Source organism: Centrocercus urophasianus, unplaced genomic scaffold (genome assembly GCF_019232065.1).
Source record: "Centrocercus urophasianus isolate 14NV4802_14NV808 unplaced genomic scaffold, USGS_Curo_1.0 seq_17, whole genome shotgun sequence".
NCBI classification, from domain to species: Eukaryota; Metazoa; Chordata; class Aves; order Galliformes; family Phasianidae; genus Centrocercus; species Centrocercus urophasianus.
The window spans coordinates 21896589-21918423 of NW_024884722.1; the positions used below are offsets into that span (position 1 = coordinate 21896589).

General features: G+C 35.1%; 1 protein-coding gene across 7 annotated transcripts in view; it reads right to left on the bottom strand.

Moving 5' to 3' along the window:
* KCNMA1 (potassium calcium-activated channel subfamily M alpha 1) overlaps nucleotides 1-21835 on the bottom strand; it is a 431318-nt gene that overhangs the window by 229791 nt on the left and 179692 nt on the right. For all 7 annotated transcript variants that reach the window (XM_042817866.1, XM_042817867.1, XM_042817863.1 and 4 more), the window contains exon 3: nucleotides 105-166. In XM_042817866.1, the coding sequence (XP_042673800.1) occupies nucleotides 105-166 (62 nt within the window). The remainder of the gene's footprint in view (nucleotides 1-104; nucleotides 167-21835) is intronic.

Consider the following 21835-nt stretch of genomic DNA (forward strand, 5'->3'; position numbering starts at 1 on the left):
TGAGGCCAAGCTCAGAGTTGAAGTAGATGAATGGAGCAATATAAAGACGTGTAAGAAAGACGCTGTAAAAAAGGAGGGAAAGAAAAATGTACAAAAATACTCACTTTGATGAATCTATGAAGTATATTACAAGAGCACCAATACTAAGAGCGAAGACTAAGACAACCTACAAAAGAAAAGAGCAATTATTAAGAGTGTTAGAGTGAAACATTTATCGTTCTACACATCAACATACACAAGCAAAAGACAAGGAAAATGAATCATAAAATAACATTATTTGTATTTCAGCTGTCACTTTCTTTATGAAAACTAATTCTACTTGAATTTCAAACAGTATATATTATTACAGAATGCTTTCTTGTGTTGAAAAGTAGCCACAAACAAGTTGAATCTCTTTTCTGGGCAACCCAGATTACAAATAAGTCCTAGGTCCTAACTTCTACTGATGTAGATTCTTTAATTTCAAATGGCTTGTAATACCAGCATGTGGCATTCAAGTCACAGCACAGCCTTTATAGAACTGGCCTTGCTCTTAGATTATACTGTATTTTTATTATCTATATACATGATTGTGAAATCCACAGGTTAAATGTAAGGCTACGTAAAATATATATATTTTCTAGGCGATCACTTCCAATGAGACAACAACTAATTATTAAATAGGTTAAAATAACAGCAGGTACACAAACAGAGCACTCTGTAGCCCCATTATCTCTGCTTTAAATTTGTTGATTTTTTTTTTTTTTTAACAAATGGTTATGTTAGATATGGCATCCAGTCTTCATTAGCAATGTAGAAATTGCTTTTTTGGCTAACATAGCAAAAACTGGATTCATCCCATCTCCATCTGTCTGTAACTTTATTTTCTCCAAACATAAAGCCGATACAATTATCTATTCTACTGGCTCTGACAAATTCTCTAGTAGCATGAGAACATTCAGTTTCACATCCTACCTGAAGTAGGACAGCGTAACTGAAATGTATGCACCCTAATTTTGAATTGAAGAATCATGAAGTACACAAAGTTTGTGAATCCAATGTAACTCAGATGTCTGATATAATAAATCTGGGTTTATGTCTGTTGAACAATACCATCCACAAGATAATTTGGAACCTGAAAACATGGATACAATTAAGCAATTTTTATGTGCTATACCATGATTCTGCAGGAAAAAAAATCAGAAAAGATCTGTGTCTGTACACTAAGGATGAAAAACAGATGGAAAATTATGTCTCCTGAAACTTTTATCTGATTTGCTAGTCTACAGAAACAAAACGAAATGTCCTTTGGACTTTTGGCAGCTTTAAGTAGCTGCTTAGATGTAACATCCTTTAAAATAAACCTAGAGAATAGATAGCTCAGGATTGGAGAGTCCAAGGTACTAGTAAGTGGACATGCAGCTTCTCATATTTTCAGTTAAAATACATCTTCTTAGGTCAGTAATGGCTAAAAAACACATCATCTAAACAAGTATATTTGTTAAATGAACTAATGGTGTCATTCCAGTTCTGACTGAGCAGATTTATTCATCTCTTTGAATTTCACAACTAATGTGCATTATCACCGCAATTGCTACTTTTGTTGACAATCTCAACTGTTCAAGCAACAGATGAGCAATGAAACAAAAATTTGTTCACCCAGTAAAGGCTTTAGACCTAGAAGTTTTCACTGGAAATTATTAGCTTTCATTTAGCTAATGAATACAGAAATTAGTTCTCAAAGACTGTCTCACGCAATCCTTGAACCATTCATGATTCAGTAACACCTCGTCTCCACATGAAAGAATTTGGAAGGAAATTCTGTTCCAGTTACTAATTTCTTTATAACTATTAAACTAACTTAATTTTTTTTTTCCACCTCAAAAAAACAAGGTTTTGTTTGCTTTCTGCGCAGATCTTTCTTTTTTTCTGCATACTAATCAAAATATAGTGTTCTATACATGAAGAATACTTTTCACCTAGTTTCTAGGAAAAGGATTTTCATTTTATTAGAAAATAAAATGTACCATTTGTTTTAAAGAGCAAGACACCACCAAGAGAAGAGATTATCTTAATAACTACAATACTTTACACCTTTTTCTGAAGCTGCCATATTAGGAAGGAGGTTGACAGTCATACTGCAAGCAATACATGAGAACATACAATTTGTCAGTTCTAAGCAGACCTACTAAAATGGTAATTTAGAAGTTTTTGTACCCTCAGCTATTACTCAGTACTGTAATTACAATATCTGAAGTAACATGTGATCATAATTCTATATTAAACCATTGAGCTCTGCATGGCCAAAATCATCAAACATGCTTATATATTCCAACAGAAATCTTGAAAAAATTATGTCATCACTGCAAATTGTTAAAAAATTCTATTCAACTTAAAGCTTAGATTCGTTTTTCATCCTTTTTATATCTTACACTTTATAATCTTTTTTTTCCTGAATGTCTGAATGAGCATTTTACCTGAGTATCAGTACTTGTTGTCTTATCTGACCCTTTATCATAGAATCACAGAATATCCTGGGTTGAAAAGGACCTCAAGGATCATCTAGCTTCAACATCCCCTGCCATGGGCAGGGCTGCCAACCACTAGATCAGGCTGCATTTATAACCCAAGTCAGTCAGAACTCAGTCAAATTCAAGGAATGAAGCATGAAGCTCTTCAAATATCATTTTGCTATCTAAGTTTCAAAGTGTTAATATCTGCAGTTTGAGTGTTCTTTCATTAAGCTGCATTATTGGTCAGATGTGTACAGGTGTTTTAAGATGAAATAAATTATTAAAACCATATCAGCATCTGACAAGATATTAATGTGGTGAGCAGAGTTTGTTGATTGTCATCTGACAATATACAGCAACTTCTGATTTGCAGTGATCCTAAATCCTACATTTCTCAGAACAAAGATCCCATTTCTCCCATCTCCACAGCATTCTATGCCAGACACAATCACAGAGCTTGCGCTTGAATCAAATTTGCCATCTAGCTCTAGAATTATTTACTCTCTGAACATTTCAAGTGAGATTTGTATGTTTTCTTTAAGAAACATTGTTAACCAAATTGCTGAAGCCCCTGGGAGTACACTGCTTACATTTTTGGCCCAAACTTCTTTTAAACGTAGTATTAAAATATTATCTGCTTTGAAGTACCTAATGGTGATTTTTGATCTACACTTTGTAGAATAACTTTTAAAGTAATATACTGTTATAACCATTACGAAAGTATCTCCTAAACAATGACAACAAAAAAAAAATTTCCAAAACAGCAATTTTGATATAAAGAATGTTAAAACTATCTCATTTAATGATGAAAATGAAATTTAAGAAACTAATCTTCGAATCTTATGGGGACCCTATGACTGTTCTCACTCTTTCAAGTACTGCAAACTAAACAAGAAAAGTTGGACTTAGATTTTCTATTTTGCTTAGTAAGTAGTAGGTCACAATATTCAGTCACTGCCTATTAGCCAAAGGAGACCTCTGGAAAAAAAACAGCATAATTTTATACCAGCATTGCATTTTCATTATATCCAGCCTCTTAATAATCATCACTATGTGCTTAAATAATGTTTTACGCATCCTGGCTATGCATTCTCCCAAGATGCTTAAGTAATTTAAATGTTCTGTGACAGTTCATATTACTGGCATCAAAATGTAAATACCTAAAGAATATTTTGTAAGAAACTCCACATTCCCATGCTTCTCCAGTTAGATAGTACAAAGCAACTACACCACTTGCCTATTGTAGAGTACTGCAGATAAAGGTTTATTTCCTCTTTTCTTATTCCAGCACAGATACCTGGCACTACAGTTCATAATGTCCCCCAGAACCACAGTGCCTCAGGAGAAAATGGAATCTTAAGTTTCATTTTTAACCCACTGGCAGGGAAACACACTTTTCTTTTGCTAAGTGAGACATCAAGATGAACCTGAACATGTCAAGTGTTTGGGAGAAGTAAGATCTAAATCAGGTTAAAATATAATAATAATAATAATAATAATAATAACAATAATAATAATAATAATGTCCTTCCATGATAAATAAATCTTTTTGATAAAATCTCAAGTGCAAAAGTTTTTAGCTGTATTCCTACCCACAAATGCTGAATGCAACCAGGTTATTTTGAATTTACATCCTTGACATCGGCTTTTGGGAGCCGATGTCTATTTATGAGAACTTAGTATCTTTCAGGAGAAGTACAAACCTAGACAGACTGATATCCCAAACCCACAATAACTAGAACCTACAGGAAGAAAAAAGCTTGCATGCATGTGAATTATTGCCTCACTTGTTAAGTAGGCCATGGGGAGAAGCTTGCTGGCTTTGTTTATTATTCCAATGCATTTGGCACAACACTTCAATTGCTACACATCTATTATAGCTTTTCTCTGGAAGGAAAGAATCTTTTAATTTATAATAAATTACTGTTTGTTTAAGACTGAGAAACATGAAGTCATATGCTAGCAGCTACACTGAGTACTTAAAGCACTGAGTTAAAAATAAATGTCTGATTAAAAGAAGGGGTGAATAAACATGGAATAGTTGCTGCATATCCTTAAATCTTTCCTTAAAAACAAAATAAATCCAGCTAGAGTTCAACAAAAGCATACAATGCCTATTTTAAGCAGAAGTCAGAGAAAAAGCAGAAAAAAATCAACTTAAAGAAAAATAAAGAGTTTTGCTCTCCACTACTACTGAGTTGCCCCAGAAGAACTTTGTTCTGCTGAGATACTTTATTAATTCTCATTAGGAACAACCACAGAAATTAAAAGAAAAAAAGAAATAAAAGAAAAATAAAAAAGGACATTTTATAAGTGTATAGTAACACGAGTTGCAGAGAAAGCATAAGCATTCTGCAAATACTATTAGAACGAACCCATGATAACAACAGCGGAGCTCAGCACACTTTCCAGGACTAGGCCTAAATAACAAAAGGAAGAAAATGACGATGATCCAAAGGGTGGCACTGTTTCTCCTACAACTGCTTTGAACTACTATCCCAGTACCACTGAAGAAGCATGGAAATGCTGTTCACATTAGAGAAAAGAGAGATAATTGTTACATACACAGTAATGGGTAATTTAAAGATTCTACAGTGGGAACACTTTATCGATGTCAGCCTTTCAAGGAGTGCACCACAAACAACATACCAAATATCTGGACTGTTTCATACCCTTAAATAGCAGCCTGTGTTCCTCAAATTGAAGTATAAGTACTACAAGTGCTCTCCTTGAATTACATTTTGGTACGTATAGCCACAAGTAACACTTCAGACCATTACCAATCCTACAAAAGCTACAAATTCATCTTGAAAGAACATCTTTTTTGTAAACGCATATCAATGATAAATACGTACACAGAGGTTTCCGGAAGGAAAAAAAACATAATATGTTGAATTTGTTGTTTCTGAAGAAACTAGCACATGCATTCTGTGTTTTTTTCCACTGTGTTTGTTTCAAGATAGGCTGTTTCAGTGTGAAAGACGCAGAAGGACAAGATTTGTTGTATATGCTATGCAGTGGGCAGACAGCAGAAGTCACTCAACCATCCATTTAGAGGTTGCCTGAGGGCAAGTACGCCAATCCCTGCCACAGGAGTCATTTTGACTTGTCATCACAGTAAAAGCATACTTATCATACTTTATCTTTTTTTGATTGTGAACAATGTTTTCTGTGATGACTGAATAGTCTTGGAGCTAGTGGATGTTGCATGAGATTTCCATTCTCTACATCCATTATTTTATTTTAACACAACATTTATAGAAGACTAATAGAATAAATGGTCCCTAATAAACTCTTGAGGCAGGGATGGTGGTGGATCTAAATAACCAAATAACTTATTTTATGTTTACTAGTTCTTCACTCCTTATTTTGTCTTCTCATGACAATCTATTTGCACATTGCTCCTTCAGAAATCTGTCTGAAGCTCCTGATATTTGAAGGCTAAATTATTCACCCCTAGGCCTATTGTACTGCTTATAATATAATACATTGTTCTATTAGCATTTATATTTTGAATTAAGGAGAATGTGAATTATTTCTAATGACCACAAAGCAACATCCTGGTATAACTCAAGGATCCACTAATTTTGGAACTCTAAGTTTGCATTAGTAACATGCCAGTAGCCTGAGGTTTTGGCCTAATTTGAGAGAAAATTTACATACTTCAAACATCAAAACAAACTGCCTTTGACCAGAAAAAAATGAAATACGATTGTATTCCTGTTATAGATATATAGAATTTATCTGTCTGATTCTGTTGGGAATGGAAACACACATTTCTAAGGATACAACAGCTGCAAGTTATATTTCAGAAGCAGAAATTACTTAATCCTTGTTTTGCAATCCAAGCATCAATTTGCAGACTCTAGGATATGCACCAGAATCTTTGCAATTATAGTGGTGTAACAAAAGTAACACTTGAGCAAGACTAGACCACAAAAGAGCCATAATGGCTTGTTTAAATACATGTTTCATTAACTGGCCTCCTACATGTAAACAATGAAATCCAGACATTATCTGCTGTAAGCAAATTCAGAAGTAGTAAGAAATTATGCATTGTGGCTGATATCAACAGCTGAGCAATTAATATCTCTTAGGTTCTATAATAAATACACATAAAGTAAGAGCTGTTTACTGTAAGATAGATTCTTCAAAAGTGAGTGTTCTCCAGTCATTTTTGGTAGCACTTCATTAAAATTTATTATTATTATTATTCTCTTTGGTCATATCACAGTTAACTAAAGACGCTAAGTGATGTTTAATGCAATTCATATTAGTTCATCAGCAGTCTTCAAAACTCTATGATTTGTCGAGACAAAGTGAAATCTGCATTTTTAAAGCAGTCAATAGGAAATTTCTACTTAGACACAGCTCCAACTGTATTTTGATACCAGGAGTAGAGGCGGGACTATATCTGAAATTGATCAGCAGGACATAGTACCATACTCTGGAAGGAGCTGTACACTGAGCTCTATCTGGGCTGACACGTTTTGCCATGTCCAGTCATTCTGCTTCAATTTTCCTCTGTCCCTCCCAGACCAATACATAAACAACTGAAATAATAAAGATACAAGAACAAAATATGAGGAACACTACTCTTTCCACCATGGACTCTGTAAGGATATGAATTCCCAGGTGCTCTTGAGAGGTCATTCTATGTCACTCAGGTTTCCAAGGTCACCTTGTTATCTAACTGTGATGTACCAGCTGTTTTGATCCACCTTACAAGACCAAACGAGGATAAAGCAAGCAAATGAGTGGTGAAGTCTGTGAACAAGAGGATAGTTTAAAGTGATGAAATAATAAAAAGACAAAAATAAGAATCTGATTATCACTTCCACCAATAAATAATAAATATAAATTAAAAAAATGATTCTAAGAAGTTGGGAAGTTTCTTGTCATTTACCCTGTATTCATAAATATGAAGAACAGATTTTCTAGCTAATATATTCCCTGCATAAGAGCCATACTTGCTGGAACATAATCATATGAAGAGCTAGCAGTGATATATGCATATGAGTACAGCCAAAGTGCAAATTCTAGTCAGCACCTGCTGCTGACAACAGGATACATACTAAGTGCTATGAATCTTAAGGGATACATTTACTGGATAATGTGCTGGCTCAAAAATCCATCTTTGTGGCTTACTGATCCTATTCTTTTGCATGCAGAAGCGGCAGACAAGTTAAACTAAACATTTCTACTATTTCTTCCACTTTGAATACTACACAGGATTTAGAACCTAGACCTAGAAAGAACCTCCAAAGTGACCTACCTCACATTTTAGGGAAGTCAGAAAACATTTGAAAGCACCCATGTCTTCTGAGTCAGCATTTTCCAACTCTTAGCTTTGAGTTTGTTTCAATTAAAGCACTAAATCTAAATTTTGCAGTGTTGATGACCACATACATTATAATCTCCTCAGCAACCCCAAGACTTGCAAATGTTTGCTTGCAAACTCTTTCCTTTCAATTACACTACCTGCTTTATTACACAGTAAAGGTCACTACAGATCTAATTAGCTATTAAATTATATGCTAAATAAACAAGTCACCAGCATGCATTAAAAAGGGTACTGGAAAACTTGGCAGCTTTATGAGATTCACAATACAAATTTTGCTCTTGTTCAGCAAAGTTGTAATAGGCTTACTGTTTAACAAAAAGACGGTAATTTTACTCAAAAGGGGGACTACCTGATGGACCAATAAGAAATAAGGTCTCAGTGAATTTATCTAGGCAAACTAATAGCAAGGATTTCATTTTAAAAATAACACTGAAACAGCAGTAAGGCAGATCAACATGATCATACGCCATCAGAAAAATTGGTTATTATTCCTAGTCCTGCTGCTCACTTGTGAGACTGACAGCATGTTACTTTACTTCTCTAGGGTTCTGTTCCTCCCTCTTGCTTTCATTTTGCTATGGATTTAGCTGTGACCGCTACTGCAATTATAATAAGAAGAAGCCTGAGAAGGACAATGTGTAAATATATCAGTACTGTCCATAACATCATAGAGTCTTTATTTAGTCAAAAGTTTTATTTAAGTGGAAAGGCCTCATTATCTCTTTTTATAATAAACTTCTTGTCTTTCTAGTATTACAGTTTAATCAATTAAGACATTACCTAGTGTTGGAGGCTATAACTTATTCCTGACACTAAAATTATGGATTTACTGAACATCTCTTTACAGTTCATATTTAATGAATTCTTTTCATATATTTTTGTAATAGCCATAATAAATAAGAAATCTAGAAATAAAATTGCTGGGAGAGAAAGCAAGTATAGCAAATACAGAAGAGTTACCAACATCAACAGCTCCAGTGTATTGCATTTGTACATCAGGACAGTAATCTGACTATTATCTGAACATGCATACTAAAGGCCTGAGTCACTCTTAGCTTGCAACTGTTCACAACTGTAGTACTTAAGACAATATGTCACTTGGAGTAGGATAGGTGACAGCTCTGAAGAAAACAAAACAAAACAAAACAAGAATCATTAGATTGACTGTTTTAATGCACTTCTGTTTTACACACACAAATATATACACAGATTCTCATTTTAGGAAGAATCTTAAATATCTTTGTCATATCCTGCTCTGTACATGCATTCTAATATTAGTTTGCATTTCAGCTTTATTTTTTCTTTCTTTATGCAAAGTGGCTTCCTCCTCAACTTTTAGTGACATATTGACAATAAAATGAAATTTTCTGCTTCACCCATACATTTGAAAAGACTGAGATTTTCTAATTAGAAAAAAAATACAAGAAAAAAGTCCCATCTGTTAACAGTGTGGTGTAGTTTGAAGTTAATTAGGTTTGCTGGGAGAATGCCTGATGATATGATCAATTAAAGTGCATACAACTTCGCCAATTTAGTATGTAATTTAATTAGTAAAAAAAATAGCAGTACTTTCTATTACAATGTTCTCTAGAGATAAGCACTGAATTTATAGCATTACATGTATGCATATTTCCTCCACTATAAGAGGTCCTTCCTCCTGATTACCTATCAATTATCCAAATCATTCCCCGTTAATGTGAACAAAAGTAAAAATCACTTTTCTTGTGACAATAAAAGCAGAACTCACACTGATCTCTAGTTGATGCATGACTAGCTTTACCATCACACTGAGCAAAAGAGATATGTCTGTAACAGGTCTCATTTTGGTTGGTAACAAGTTTCTCATAGCATGACTAGCTAAAAGCTGCCAGTGAGCCCTCTGCTACAATGGAAATTGAAAGTCCTTGGCTTCAGTAAAACCTACTAAAATTTATTCAAGAAAAAAAAAAAGCTAAATGAAGAAATGATCAACTAATCCTAATAAATAAAAAAAAGAACTTGAATGATAATATCTGCAAATGAGTGAAGTCTTGTGTTCATTGGTCAAGTTCTACATTAAGTCTAGGAAAATCCATAGCTGATTCACAGACTTCCAGATATAGGTAGCCACCAACGATGTGACTTCTTAATTAAGGCCATGATATCTTCAGAGATTTGCATGAGCCCACTGTATCCCAGTTCACATGGTCTACTCAGAAATTAGGCGTAGCTCATGCTCAGTCACACCCATAGCCCTCTTGTAGAAATTAAATAAAATATCAAACACTAGACATCAATGCGTGGAAATTATTCTCAGAAGGACAGGGGAACCTGTTGGTATAGTTGAACAACACAGTAATTATGAAAGACACCTTTGCAAAGATTTATTTTATTTTCACTTTAGCACATTCTCTTTTTTTCTGGCACAGTTTGTCCTTCAGTCTTTTGCTGAAATTGATAGCTTTGACTGATATCCACAAGAAAAATCTCTTATACCAATCTTCTCTGTAGACTGAAAAATTGATTGTTTTTTCAAACTACCTACTTAATAATCCAGCTTATATAAGAGTTTGCAAAGACAAAAAGGTGCCTTTAATCATTATACAAATGGAAACTAAAAAGAGAGCAACAGTTTAAGCAGTTACTGTAAACTGTAGTACTACATTAACTAAATTTTAGACAGTGTACAGAATTAATCATAGAATCATAGAATCACAAGGTTGGAAACGACCTATAAAATCATCTAGTCCAACCATCTTCTCATCACCATTGCCACCACAAGCACGAAACCATATCACACAGCACGTCGTCCAGACGCCTCTTGAACACTGCCAGGGACAGCGACTCCACCACCTCTCTGGGCAGCCATTCCAGCCTGACCACTCTCTGAAAGAAACAGTTCTTCCTTATGTCTAATCTAAACCTCCTCTGATACAACTTGCGGCCATTACCCCTTGTCCTGCTCGTTGCCTGGGAAAAGAGGCCAAATCCCTCTTCACCACAACCTCCCTTCAGGAAGCTGTAGAGTGCAATGTCTCCCCTGAGCCTCCTCTTCTCCAGACTGAACAATCCCAGCTCCCTCAGCCGCTCCTCATAAGACTTGTGCTCCAGACCCCTCACCAGTTTAATTGCCCTTCTCTGGACATGCTCCAGGACCTCAACATCCTTCCTGTAGTGAGGGGCTGATTGTGTTGCCTGATAATTCTATACAAGAGCATTGCAACTCATCTGAAAATAAAAAATAAAAACAGCCTAATAGCTTTCCAGTGGCTATTTAAAATTATAATTCTAATCAGAAGTCCCAATTTTCCATGGCAACATAGCTACACGAGCTCCTTTCTTTTTAGATAAATTTTAACTGCCTGCCAATAAATTCTTCAATACAGTCATTAATCATGAGATCTCAGATCTATATGAAATAGCGCAAAATTTAACAATTTCACTCAGTACAGATAAATATAAAGAAAACAATTGTTCAGGATCATGCTGATCTGGGTTTAGGGAGAAACATGCGCTTGTGCTAAGAAAGCCACTTTTGGTTTTTGAAGTAAACAAAGTGATTCCTGCTCCTTTAAAATACGCGAGTGTAAATTCTGTCTTTTGTATAATATGCACAAGTATAATGATAGGCTACTACAGGTGAAATCTTAGTTCACAGTTCAACACAAGGTTATGCTGCTACATGTGGGTTTCTTCACACTTCAGTATTTCAGAGAAAAGCATGGAAACTTCTGATACCATTTCCTACAGGAACTGGTGATTGAAGTGTAGTTGGAATTATGATTCAATATCAAGTAACAAAGGATGAGAAAACTACATAGGGTATGAAACAGAATCAATCATTTGCAACTATCACTAAATCTAACGCAAAAATATTAGTAATGACATAGCAACTGAAGGTAAAATGCCATTTTTTACAGAACAAAACAAACCTCTGCTTATGAGGAATATTTTTATTTTTGGGTGGAGGGAAAAGTTTCTCTGTAAGTGTTCAGACTGATTTATTCAGCAAACTTGTTTTCTTCAAATGAGTGTTTCCATGTTGTTCTGTGATAATTCTAAATCTGCAAGTTTTTCTTACGAGCATTTTTTGCACAGTTCAAAGATAAAATAAATAATCATATCATTGAAGGCCTGTAGAAACAAATTCCAGTGTAACTCTCTCCAACAGAACAATAGCAAATGACTGCGTGGTGCTTAACTACCTTCTGGTTTAAACCACAACACATCCTTGCTTTTAAAAACACACATGGGTGGCTACCTAACCTTGAGACCCAACAGTTACCTCAGCTGACCTTTTCTCATTAGAAGCAACACTATGTCAGATCCTTTAAGCTACTTTTCATCCTTGTGTGCCTTGGCTTTGGCTGTTCTTTTATGAAACACGGGAAGTTTAATTCAAAGATAACTTTTCAAAGTCATCCCTTCCTCTAGGCCCACTCTTTTCATCTTTACCTCTTTACCTGGCTGTAGCTAGCCCAGGGTATCTCCCATCAGTGTTCTTTTTTTTTACAGCCTTCCCTTTCAGTATGGCAAGCTACCAAATGATCTTCCTGTATGCTTTACTTGTCAAGGTTTAAGTCTTTAAGATAGCTGACTTTCATTTTACAGTAGTTTTACACACAGAAATAAATAAAAAAACAACACTAAGAATGATGAACACAATTTCAGTTTATGTTCAATCTCATTACGCTCACAACATAACTACTTTTTTACCTTTTCTGAATGCTTGCTTCAGTCTGGTTATATTCTCTTCCTGGGGAACTAGAATGACATGAGAGTTTATTTTGAGAAGGACTAAAAACTGAAATTGGACTAACAAATCCTGGGCAAAGAGATTTCTAAGTGGTATTGTTCAGCTCCAAGTCTTTACATAAGCAAGCAGCTTTAGTTCACATTTCAAGTATTACAGAATGGGTAGAAGATGGAAGCACATAATGGGGTCTAAGGATTTTTATCTTTAAGTAATGTAAGAAAAACATGATATGTTTTTGCATGAACTACACAAAATCTAACACCACGCTTTGCAAAAGATAGAAGGATTTTCTCTGAATGAGTACAGCAGAAACTGACTGGGATTCTAGCCAGGTAAATTATGCTATTGAAGTTTAAACTTTTCTTCTTCACATGCTCTCCTTTCCTCCTTCCAAAGCTTCACTGATCTTCTACACAGATTTAGTTCTATGTATTTAAAAAAAAAAAAAATTAAAATAGGTCACTTTTCTCAAATATGTTATAATGTATAAAATTTGAAAGCTAGGCATGGGGAGAATATCTTTTAAACACAGTTATCTTAGATGTGACAATGGTGTAAATCTGCAGCTGGGGATCAGAAGCTTCTCTGCCTCTTAGCAGAAAGCCCAGCTCCTTTTCCTCATGCCCTGCACCAGAAGAATCTCCACCTTGATGCTCAGCCCCCTGAAGACACTGCTGCTATTCTCTTTCAGAGAAGAGTGAAAGAAAATGCAGCAGGTGAAAGAGGAAGAAAACCAGTGTGGATATGTATTTGGGGTTTTCTGCATCTAACATAAATCTCAACAATCCCTGGGTTCTGCCAGTGAGCTCCATCCTCCACTGAACAAGCTTACTGTCCTTATACCATGCACAACACTAAAAAATGGAAATAGTAAACAAATTCAAATGTCACCTAATGAAACTTTAAAAAATTCTTAAATTTACAGATGAGAAACAATTACAATCTGGTGATGACATGGCATAAGAACAAACATCAAGTTCTAATAGCAACCAATAATTTATTTTCTTGACAGGTTGGCTGATACACTTCCTCTCTGACTTCTAAACAGAGCTGGAAGAAAGAACTTTCAACATTCATAATTTCAAACATTACATTAATATACTTTTTGCTGATTGTCTAGTACCTCAGAATCCCTCTTTGATCAAAACAATCTTATGACAAACACTTATAGAAAAGCATGCCAAGGCAACTGAACACTGCTGACTCAGAAAGAACGTGCACCTACTGATCCATTAACATGACTGCCAGCAGCACGGATGTATTCCCTACAGTTCTGTCTCTTGCTTAAGCAATTTCTCAGTTCATAGCTTGATTGCTTACAGTAGATCCAGGTATACTAGACATAAGGAAGATTAAGCACATCCATATCTGCTTACTCACCTGGTTTTAAAGCTGCAGATTTTCCTTAACTATGGGAGCCATAATAGGATGTCACTAGTACCCAGAAAATGCTGCAGGGCTACCTCACAATTCAAAACACAGACTGGAGAACGGGCTTTCTTGAATGAGCAAAGCTCCTGTTAGAATGGGTGACATACACTGCTTGTACCAACAAAAAAACAGTGGGACAGGCATTCTGCCACTGACAGAGGAGATACAAACTGCACATTTAGTGAGTAAGCTGTCTTGTCTTTATTCCAGTTCCTTCCTGGGTTAGAAGTCAACAATCATTCCACTTAATACACAGAGCACTTCCTTAGATTGTGTTGACTCTGGGCTCTTTATGTATTTTCCCAGATCAAAGCCCTCTGTGTGATTCAACAGAATTTAAGCAGGGTCCTTTCACTTGCAAAAAAAAACAGGAGTCGTTTTTTCACCTTCTTCTCAAATCCACCTGTCCCTTACAAAAGGCAAGTCAGAGCAGCAAACATTTTTGAATTATACCTCCACACATATTAGGACTACATGTAATTAATTATGTGAAAAATTAAGTAATAAAATTCAACTATATTATTTAAATAATCCATTATTGATCAACTTACTTTTTGAAATAATTCTGTGAAAAAAGTAGAATAACAATGAAAAAGATGAACAAAGATATTATAATTCCATTCTTCCTCTCTGTTACAGACTCTGATAAAAAGATTCTGGACTTTCCACAAACACATGCAATCAGTAGTACATTCACTTCTGCTCAATTCATATTTTGAAATGCTTCTTCAAGAAAACAGAGCTAGAAACATACTGTGTTAATAACTACAGTAATAACTCTGAGTATCAGAGTGTGTTATTTTAAAAAATGCACTTGGTGAAAAAGGGTTGCTTTTGCTTTCTCTGATCATGAAAAATATCCAGCTTCTGTGTGTGTGTGTGTCTGTGCGTTCCTGCAACCTAGAAGGTTCTGAGTGATGAAAGCTCAGAGATCATTCTGAGCCATGAAATTACTCATCCATTAGCTTCAGAAAAATGACTTTTTAATATTAAGACTCCAAAATTGCTGAAGGAAATTTTTAGCTAAAATGAGATCAAAGAAATTCTGATTTGGATGTTAAATTTCAGATTCTGAACATGAGAACCTGGACTGCATCTTTCTCATTTTCTCTTGTCTATTCTATTTTGTGTAAATAATTAAATATACTTTGGAAGAGAAACATGCCACATGTCTTGCAACCTAGTTAAGAGCTATAATTACTCTGTTCCTGAGAGAAGTTTCTTATTCCTCTTTCTCTCTTCTCACACTCTCCTTCTTGTAATTTTTTATTATTTTTAATGGGCTTTTGTCCCAAAACAAACTAAATAATTTTCAGAACGAGACAAGTCTTTACTACTTTGATTCTATCTTCTTACCTTCGGGTGTTTTTGTTTTGGTTTGGTTTTTTGTTTGTTTGTTTGTTTTTCTTAGGTCTATATTCACAACATATGGACAGTGACATCTTTTCCTTGACTGCTGTTCAGCTGTTCAGACTTGCCATGAAAATAAACCTGTACAAAGGTATATACCTAGCAACAGTGCAAAGGTACTGCACAGTAATTGATCTCACTATTCTTAGGTGACGTTGGATAACTCAGGTGTAAACATAAATAAGAACTCCTGAGACTTCTAGGTGCTGCAGTCTCATAGAAGATAAGTGCTTTAGGAAGTTGTTTTTATTTTCGCCAAAAATGCCTGAGTATATTAGAGTATACCTCTTTCAATCAAGGACTTAAGCTGTATTGCAGGACAATTTTGTGCCAAGGAAACTAATAGTGAGCCACGATTGTCCTGACTTTCAGACCTGTCCTGCAGTTCAAACCACCTCCATGCAAATTCATGGAAGGAGAAATGATGTTTTGCTCCTCTGGTAATACTCTAGTCAAACAAATCTTATTAAATGTTAATTCAAAATACATGCGAATATGAACATAAGTTACTCTTTGAGAATGTAGATTTTTACAGAAAAACACTTGTTTTGATCAAGTCAGAAAATAATCAGAAAAAAAAGTAATCGGTGAGCTCTATGTAAAAGGAGACAAGAATAAATATTTTTTTCTTTTTTAATAGTTATCACTGCTGCTCATTAATCTGTTTCTGGAAATGGATCATTTTAACTTTTTGCCAAAGAAAATATAAACATTGGCATTCTGCTGATGCTAATGAATTGAGTGTAGACCTCCATTTCATCAGAGCAAATGGCAAAAAAACTGCCCAAAAAAATGTTGATGCATTACACATCAAAGCTAAAGCCCAATCCCATTTATTATGCAAGAAACTGAGGAATCTAATGCCTTCAGCACAAACCTTTAATAAGTGGTTCTCCAGTCTAATCAGATTTCTGTAAACCGCAGCATTGTTTGGCTCATTATGGGGTTTGAACCTGGGGGCTTTCTTTATATGGTCAGTTTTATTTTATGATGACTCCCCAGACAAAATCTTGGGAATCTGTCATTTAAGAAGTGATATTAGATTATAATTCAAAGAATGTCAACAGCATAGATCCTGTACCAAGAAATAATCTCCCTTTCTGATCATATAAAAGAAGTTCTAACAGTACTGGCTAGAGATAAGAATTTCTAGCCAGTAAATTTAGGTGAATTTCAAATGCACAAGAATCTCATGCTACTGAATAGCGTGACTACGTTTTTCAGTTTTCCAAAAGTGAACAAATAGTGAAAATAAACAGAAAAAAAATTGTAGTGGGTTCATGGGTGTTTGTTTTAGAAATGCTGAACTTCGAAGGAACTTCAGTACCCAATATAAAAAGGTGCAAGTAAGTTGATAATAAAGCAAACATACTAAGAACATGTATAATTAATTTTAGATAACTTGTTATTCTAGTCACAATAGAAATTTTCATTATTTTCCAGTAGTTACCAAATCATCATAATAACAAGCTTTACTGTTCCATTTTAACATTTATTTATTCACAGTGCAATCAATCACACTAAGTGGCCTGATGCTAACTGACATTATAAATAAATGAAGTAAATAATATGTTATGAACAGAGGAAAATAGAAGCTGGCTTCCAGATGAGTTCTATCGATCTGCACACAGAATCTGAAAAGAAGGCTGTGCTAAAGCAATCAGAAGCAATTTCATCCTGAAATAAGCTAAATATGCTATGTGTAATCCAGACACTTGCCATCCCAACTTTAGAGAAGTTACCTCAAAGTGTTGAAGAACATGCATGAGAGTAGCAACTTGACTAGTTGCTACTCACGACAACTGAGACCTGACTAAAAAAATTTAAGGTACCCCCTACTATTAGTCACTAATTCATATCCTTCAGAAATGAAGAAATGTATATAGAAGTCACTCTTTTAATACATTTGGGTTTGTTTTGCATTTAATTCATCAAACTATTCTGGGATGCATTAAAAAGAGTGTGGCCAGTAGGTCGAGGGAGGTGATCCTGCTCCTATACTATGCCCTGTTAAGGCCTTTTCTGGAGTACTGTGTACAGTTCTGAGCTCCCCAGTACAAAAAAGATGGATCTCTTGGAAACAGTCCAGCAGAGGGCCACAAAGATGGTGAAGGGCCTGGAGCATCTCCCCTATGAAGCATGGCTAAGTGAACTGAGTCTGTTTAGCCTTGAGAAGACTGAGAGGGGTCTTGATCCAGGTCTATAAATATCTAAGGTGTGGGGGGCAGAGTGGCAAGGCCAGACTGTTTTCAGCAGTGTGTGGAGACAGGACAAGGGGAAACAGCCAGAAACTGTAGCCTAGGAAGTTCCGCACAAATGTGTGCAAGAACTTCTTTATGGTGATGGAGCACTGGAACAGGCTGCCCAGGGAGCTTCTCTGGAGATGTTCAAGACCTGCCTGGATACCTACTTGTGCGACCTGGTGTAGGGAACCTGCTTTGGTAGGGGGGTTGGACTCGATGAACTCTGGAGGTCCCTTCCAACACCTATGATGTTGTGATTAAGGGTATTTTTATCAAGAAAGTATTAAGCTGTACTTATTTATGTATGCGTGCATGATATTAAATACACATAGTTACAATTTGCTCAACAAACCACCCATATGCAATAACTAGCAGATCTGCAGTAATAGGAAAGTAGACTAGAATGACCAAACTCTGCCTGTGGTGCTATCAGGCAAGGTATTTAAGGTCAGCAACCAATTAAATTTAGGCTTTTTAAAAAGATGGGCAGATTTTCATATGAATCATCTCCCATTTCAATAATCTTGACAGTAAAAAAAATGCTTGGCAATGTTAGTATCTGAGCATTTCTGAAAATGTAGTCTATAGGAGTGATAATGCCATCATAGGATTTTTTCTTTCTTATTTTTCCAGAAGCTTTTAAACCCTGGAGCCAAATCATATCCATGTTATTTGATGTTCAATCTGATGCACAAACCAGAGAAGGATGAACGTTACACAACTGTGTTGCTATTGCTTTGTCAAAAAAAAAAAAAAAAAAAAAAAAAAAAAAAAAGAGGGAGAGAGAGAAATCATTATTACTCTGTGACAACAAAATGTTTTCAGTATATGAATAATATTTTCTCATGTTAGCAGACTGAAAGTATCAGGATTTTATAATCTCAGTTTTGTTTACTCTGTATTTGTTCATGTCTTCAAAACACTGCCTCTAGCAGGCTGATGAAAAGCACAGACTTTCATCTCTTTATAATGATAAAAAACATTTTAGAGGACAAAAGCTCTTGCCTGCAAATAAAGCAACTGAAGCTGCTTGTCTGTGATGCAGAATTCAAAGGAGAATCTGAAATACCACTCTCAAGAATGTTCCAACACAGATGTAGACAATACAAGAATTTGGGGAACCCTGCAGGTTTGACCAGAGATGACAGCTTATGATTTAGATTGCTATAAACTTTGAATAAATGTCTCCATTCCCTTGCAGTTACCTCAATTTCTGTGAGATGGAGATCTTCTGTGATTTAAATCTCAGAATTCCCTTAGACTTTCCCATGTCTTAATCGTAGATATCCTTCTTCAGTACAAAGCAGAAAACTCTCCCTACCATATGGTTCAGTTCTCCACTAGTAACAAATCTTTTTACGTATAATAGGTTCTAGAGGCACCATATTATAAGTAATTCCATGACTGACTCTAAATTTGAAATTGCATAGTTGGGTGGCCTTATTAGGAAACTAATTGCTCTTAAACTCAGATCCACTACACTCTTAGCAGCACAGAAGTATAGCAAGAAGCAAAACAAAGACAGAGCTAAAAAAGTAGTGGAATTTGCCTGGGTATACATTAGATTCTATTTAGTTTTAGAATCCTGCAGTTCTTCAACTTTTCAGTTTAAAGCATGCACATTTTCTTCACACTATTCCTTTCGCACCATGTGGGCTGACACAGTTGAAAAGTAGGCCATATAAGTTTTGGCATGAATGGTGTACTTTAAAACTTGCTCTTACGCTCTGTCAAAGAGCCAGGTAGATCTCTCTTATCCCTGTGCAATAACATCAATCCAGAGTCTGTGACCTGGACTTCTTTATTTGGACTTCTTGGAAGACCACAACTTACCTTGGCTGTGTGAAGAATGAACTTGTTTTTAAAAACCTCCTCCCAGTTTAAAAAAAAAAAAAGTTTTTGTAATGCTTATTTGATGCTTATTTTGAATTCATTTTGTCTATTAAATCTTCAACCAAAACTCACTTTAAATAACAACTTCCACTTAAAAAAGAAATGAATTTGAGAGAACTTGGATTATCTGTTTTCCCTGTACCAAAACAAACACCAGTTTGAACAATCAATTCACGTTCATCTGGCTTCATAATAATATTTCAGTGGTATGATAGCTTCAAGCTCCTCAGCTTTAATGATCAACAGTGTAGCAGTATGCACTAGTAAGCTTTTCAATGACACTGCAAAAAAGCTGCAGAGGATATAAGCTTGAGAGCTCCTCTAGTCGGAATTTAATGGACTCTAGTTTAATATAATACAACTATGTGTATTTTTCTTGATCTAATCAAGCAACTTGTCTCTCATTACCTACCAACCAAGTGTGAGCTTGATAGCCAAATGCCTTTTTTTTTGTTGCTCAATTATAATGATGCTTTCATTAACAGTTTTGCATGCATAATTGGAGGTGAAATTTGGAGAGGCCTGTAAAGCTGAGTGATATGGCAATAATAAATGTAAAGCAGATAAAACGTTGATTGCTGAAGACAGAAATTTTCCATGTCCAGCAGTATCAAAATGGGACACTTGCTCAGATCTTATTTGGTTAACTCTCCAAATACAGAAAAAAAAAATTGGGCAAATAGGTAGCAACAAACAGATGTTGGCAACCCTGGCATTTGCAGGGGGTTGCAGCTCAAAGATATTTGAAGTTCCTTCCAACCTAAGTCATGTTATGATTCTATGAAATAAAGTATTTCATAATTAAAAATTTTGAAAAATGAGAAAGTGTTAATATTTATATGCTATTTTTCCTCAGGAATAAAGAGATCCAGCTTCAATAATATCATTCAGTTCAGAAAATGTATTTAAAAAATGATTAAAGGTAAATCGTGCAGCACTAAACATAGTGATAGTTCAGTTCTTATTCATTTTTTCCCCACAAAAACACATATCTGAAGCAATCTAAATTGTGAAAACTTGTGGGAATTTTTCAGTATTATTTGGAATAGAAAATAAACGTTAATATTTCAAGATTCTTTAAAAAAATTATCTTGTAATTCCTTTCACTGCACATTTGATTGCTCTCTAACAGATAAAGCATTTAATAAGAAAAATAATTTGTTGTTCTGTGCAAAATCTAAAATAGTATCAAATGTAATATTAATTTCAGCACCTTGTTACATGTCATAAAAATTAGCTGGTCTGCTGTCTATTTCCATTGGCCTAATTACACTTTTACAGACTTTTCTTTGTTTTAAAATGCAGGTGCTTATTACAGTGATCCATCTTGAAATGCATCTTCCTCACAAGAGCCTTCTGACTTACTAACTACCAACAACAAACTTCCTCAGTGAGTTTCCAGTTTGCAAAGCTGTTCATTAAAATTCATGTTCTTAAGTGTTTACTGCTTTGTTCCTAAAGCAAACACTGGAAAGCGCTTGCGGGGGAGGGGAGGTATAAGTAAACCTTCCAAAGAATCTTATTAATAAATAACAAAACAGAAAGCACATTATCAGGTTTGGCTCATTGTTTTTAGTTCCAATACGGTGTCACAGCATAACAAGGTAATTAATGTATAATGCATGGACAGGAACAGTTTCCATGATGTGAATGAAACCACATTTATGTTCTACTTCACTGTATGCCTTTTTATGAACTCTGCATAGTCGGCAAAGGGAAATACATTTTGTTTGTTTTTGTCATGTTTGGAGTGGCATTAAAGATTCAGTTCCTCCAAGAGATCCAATTTGAATTTAGACTGATCAGCCAACCGTATTTCTACTCTAATACAGTGTCCCTGACAAGCAGCATCTAATTAAAGCATGCACTAGTAAATACTTCCTAAATCTTCCTAAAATGTAAACAAGCAGAAATATTTACAGAATTTTATCCCATACCAACATAACTGGGTCTTTAGAAACTTTTTAGCAACTTGTAATAAAAGAAAGGTAATATTAACTGTGGACTTCAACAAACAAATGCTTTTCTTAAAAAAACATTACAGCCTAGATTAGCTTAAGACTTAAGGGACAAAAACATATTTTCACATTTTTAACAATCTCTCTATTATGTGCTCTATTCCTTCAAGGGAAGATGCGTCCTTTTGTTTGGAACTCTCATTGTTTGGAACTCTCAGTCTTCACAAAAGTCTTGTGAAAAGTTAATTACTGATAAAATCTACCAAATCTTGGGATTTGATAATATCTGGGTGTACTTAGTAGAACAGTTCTGAAAAGTTCCTCCCACA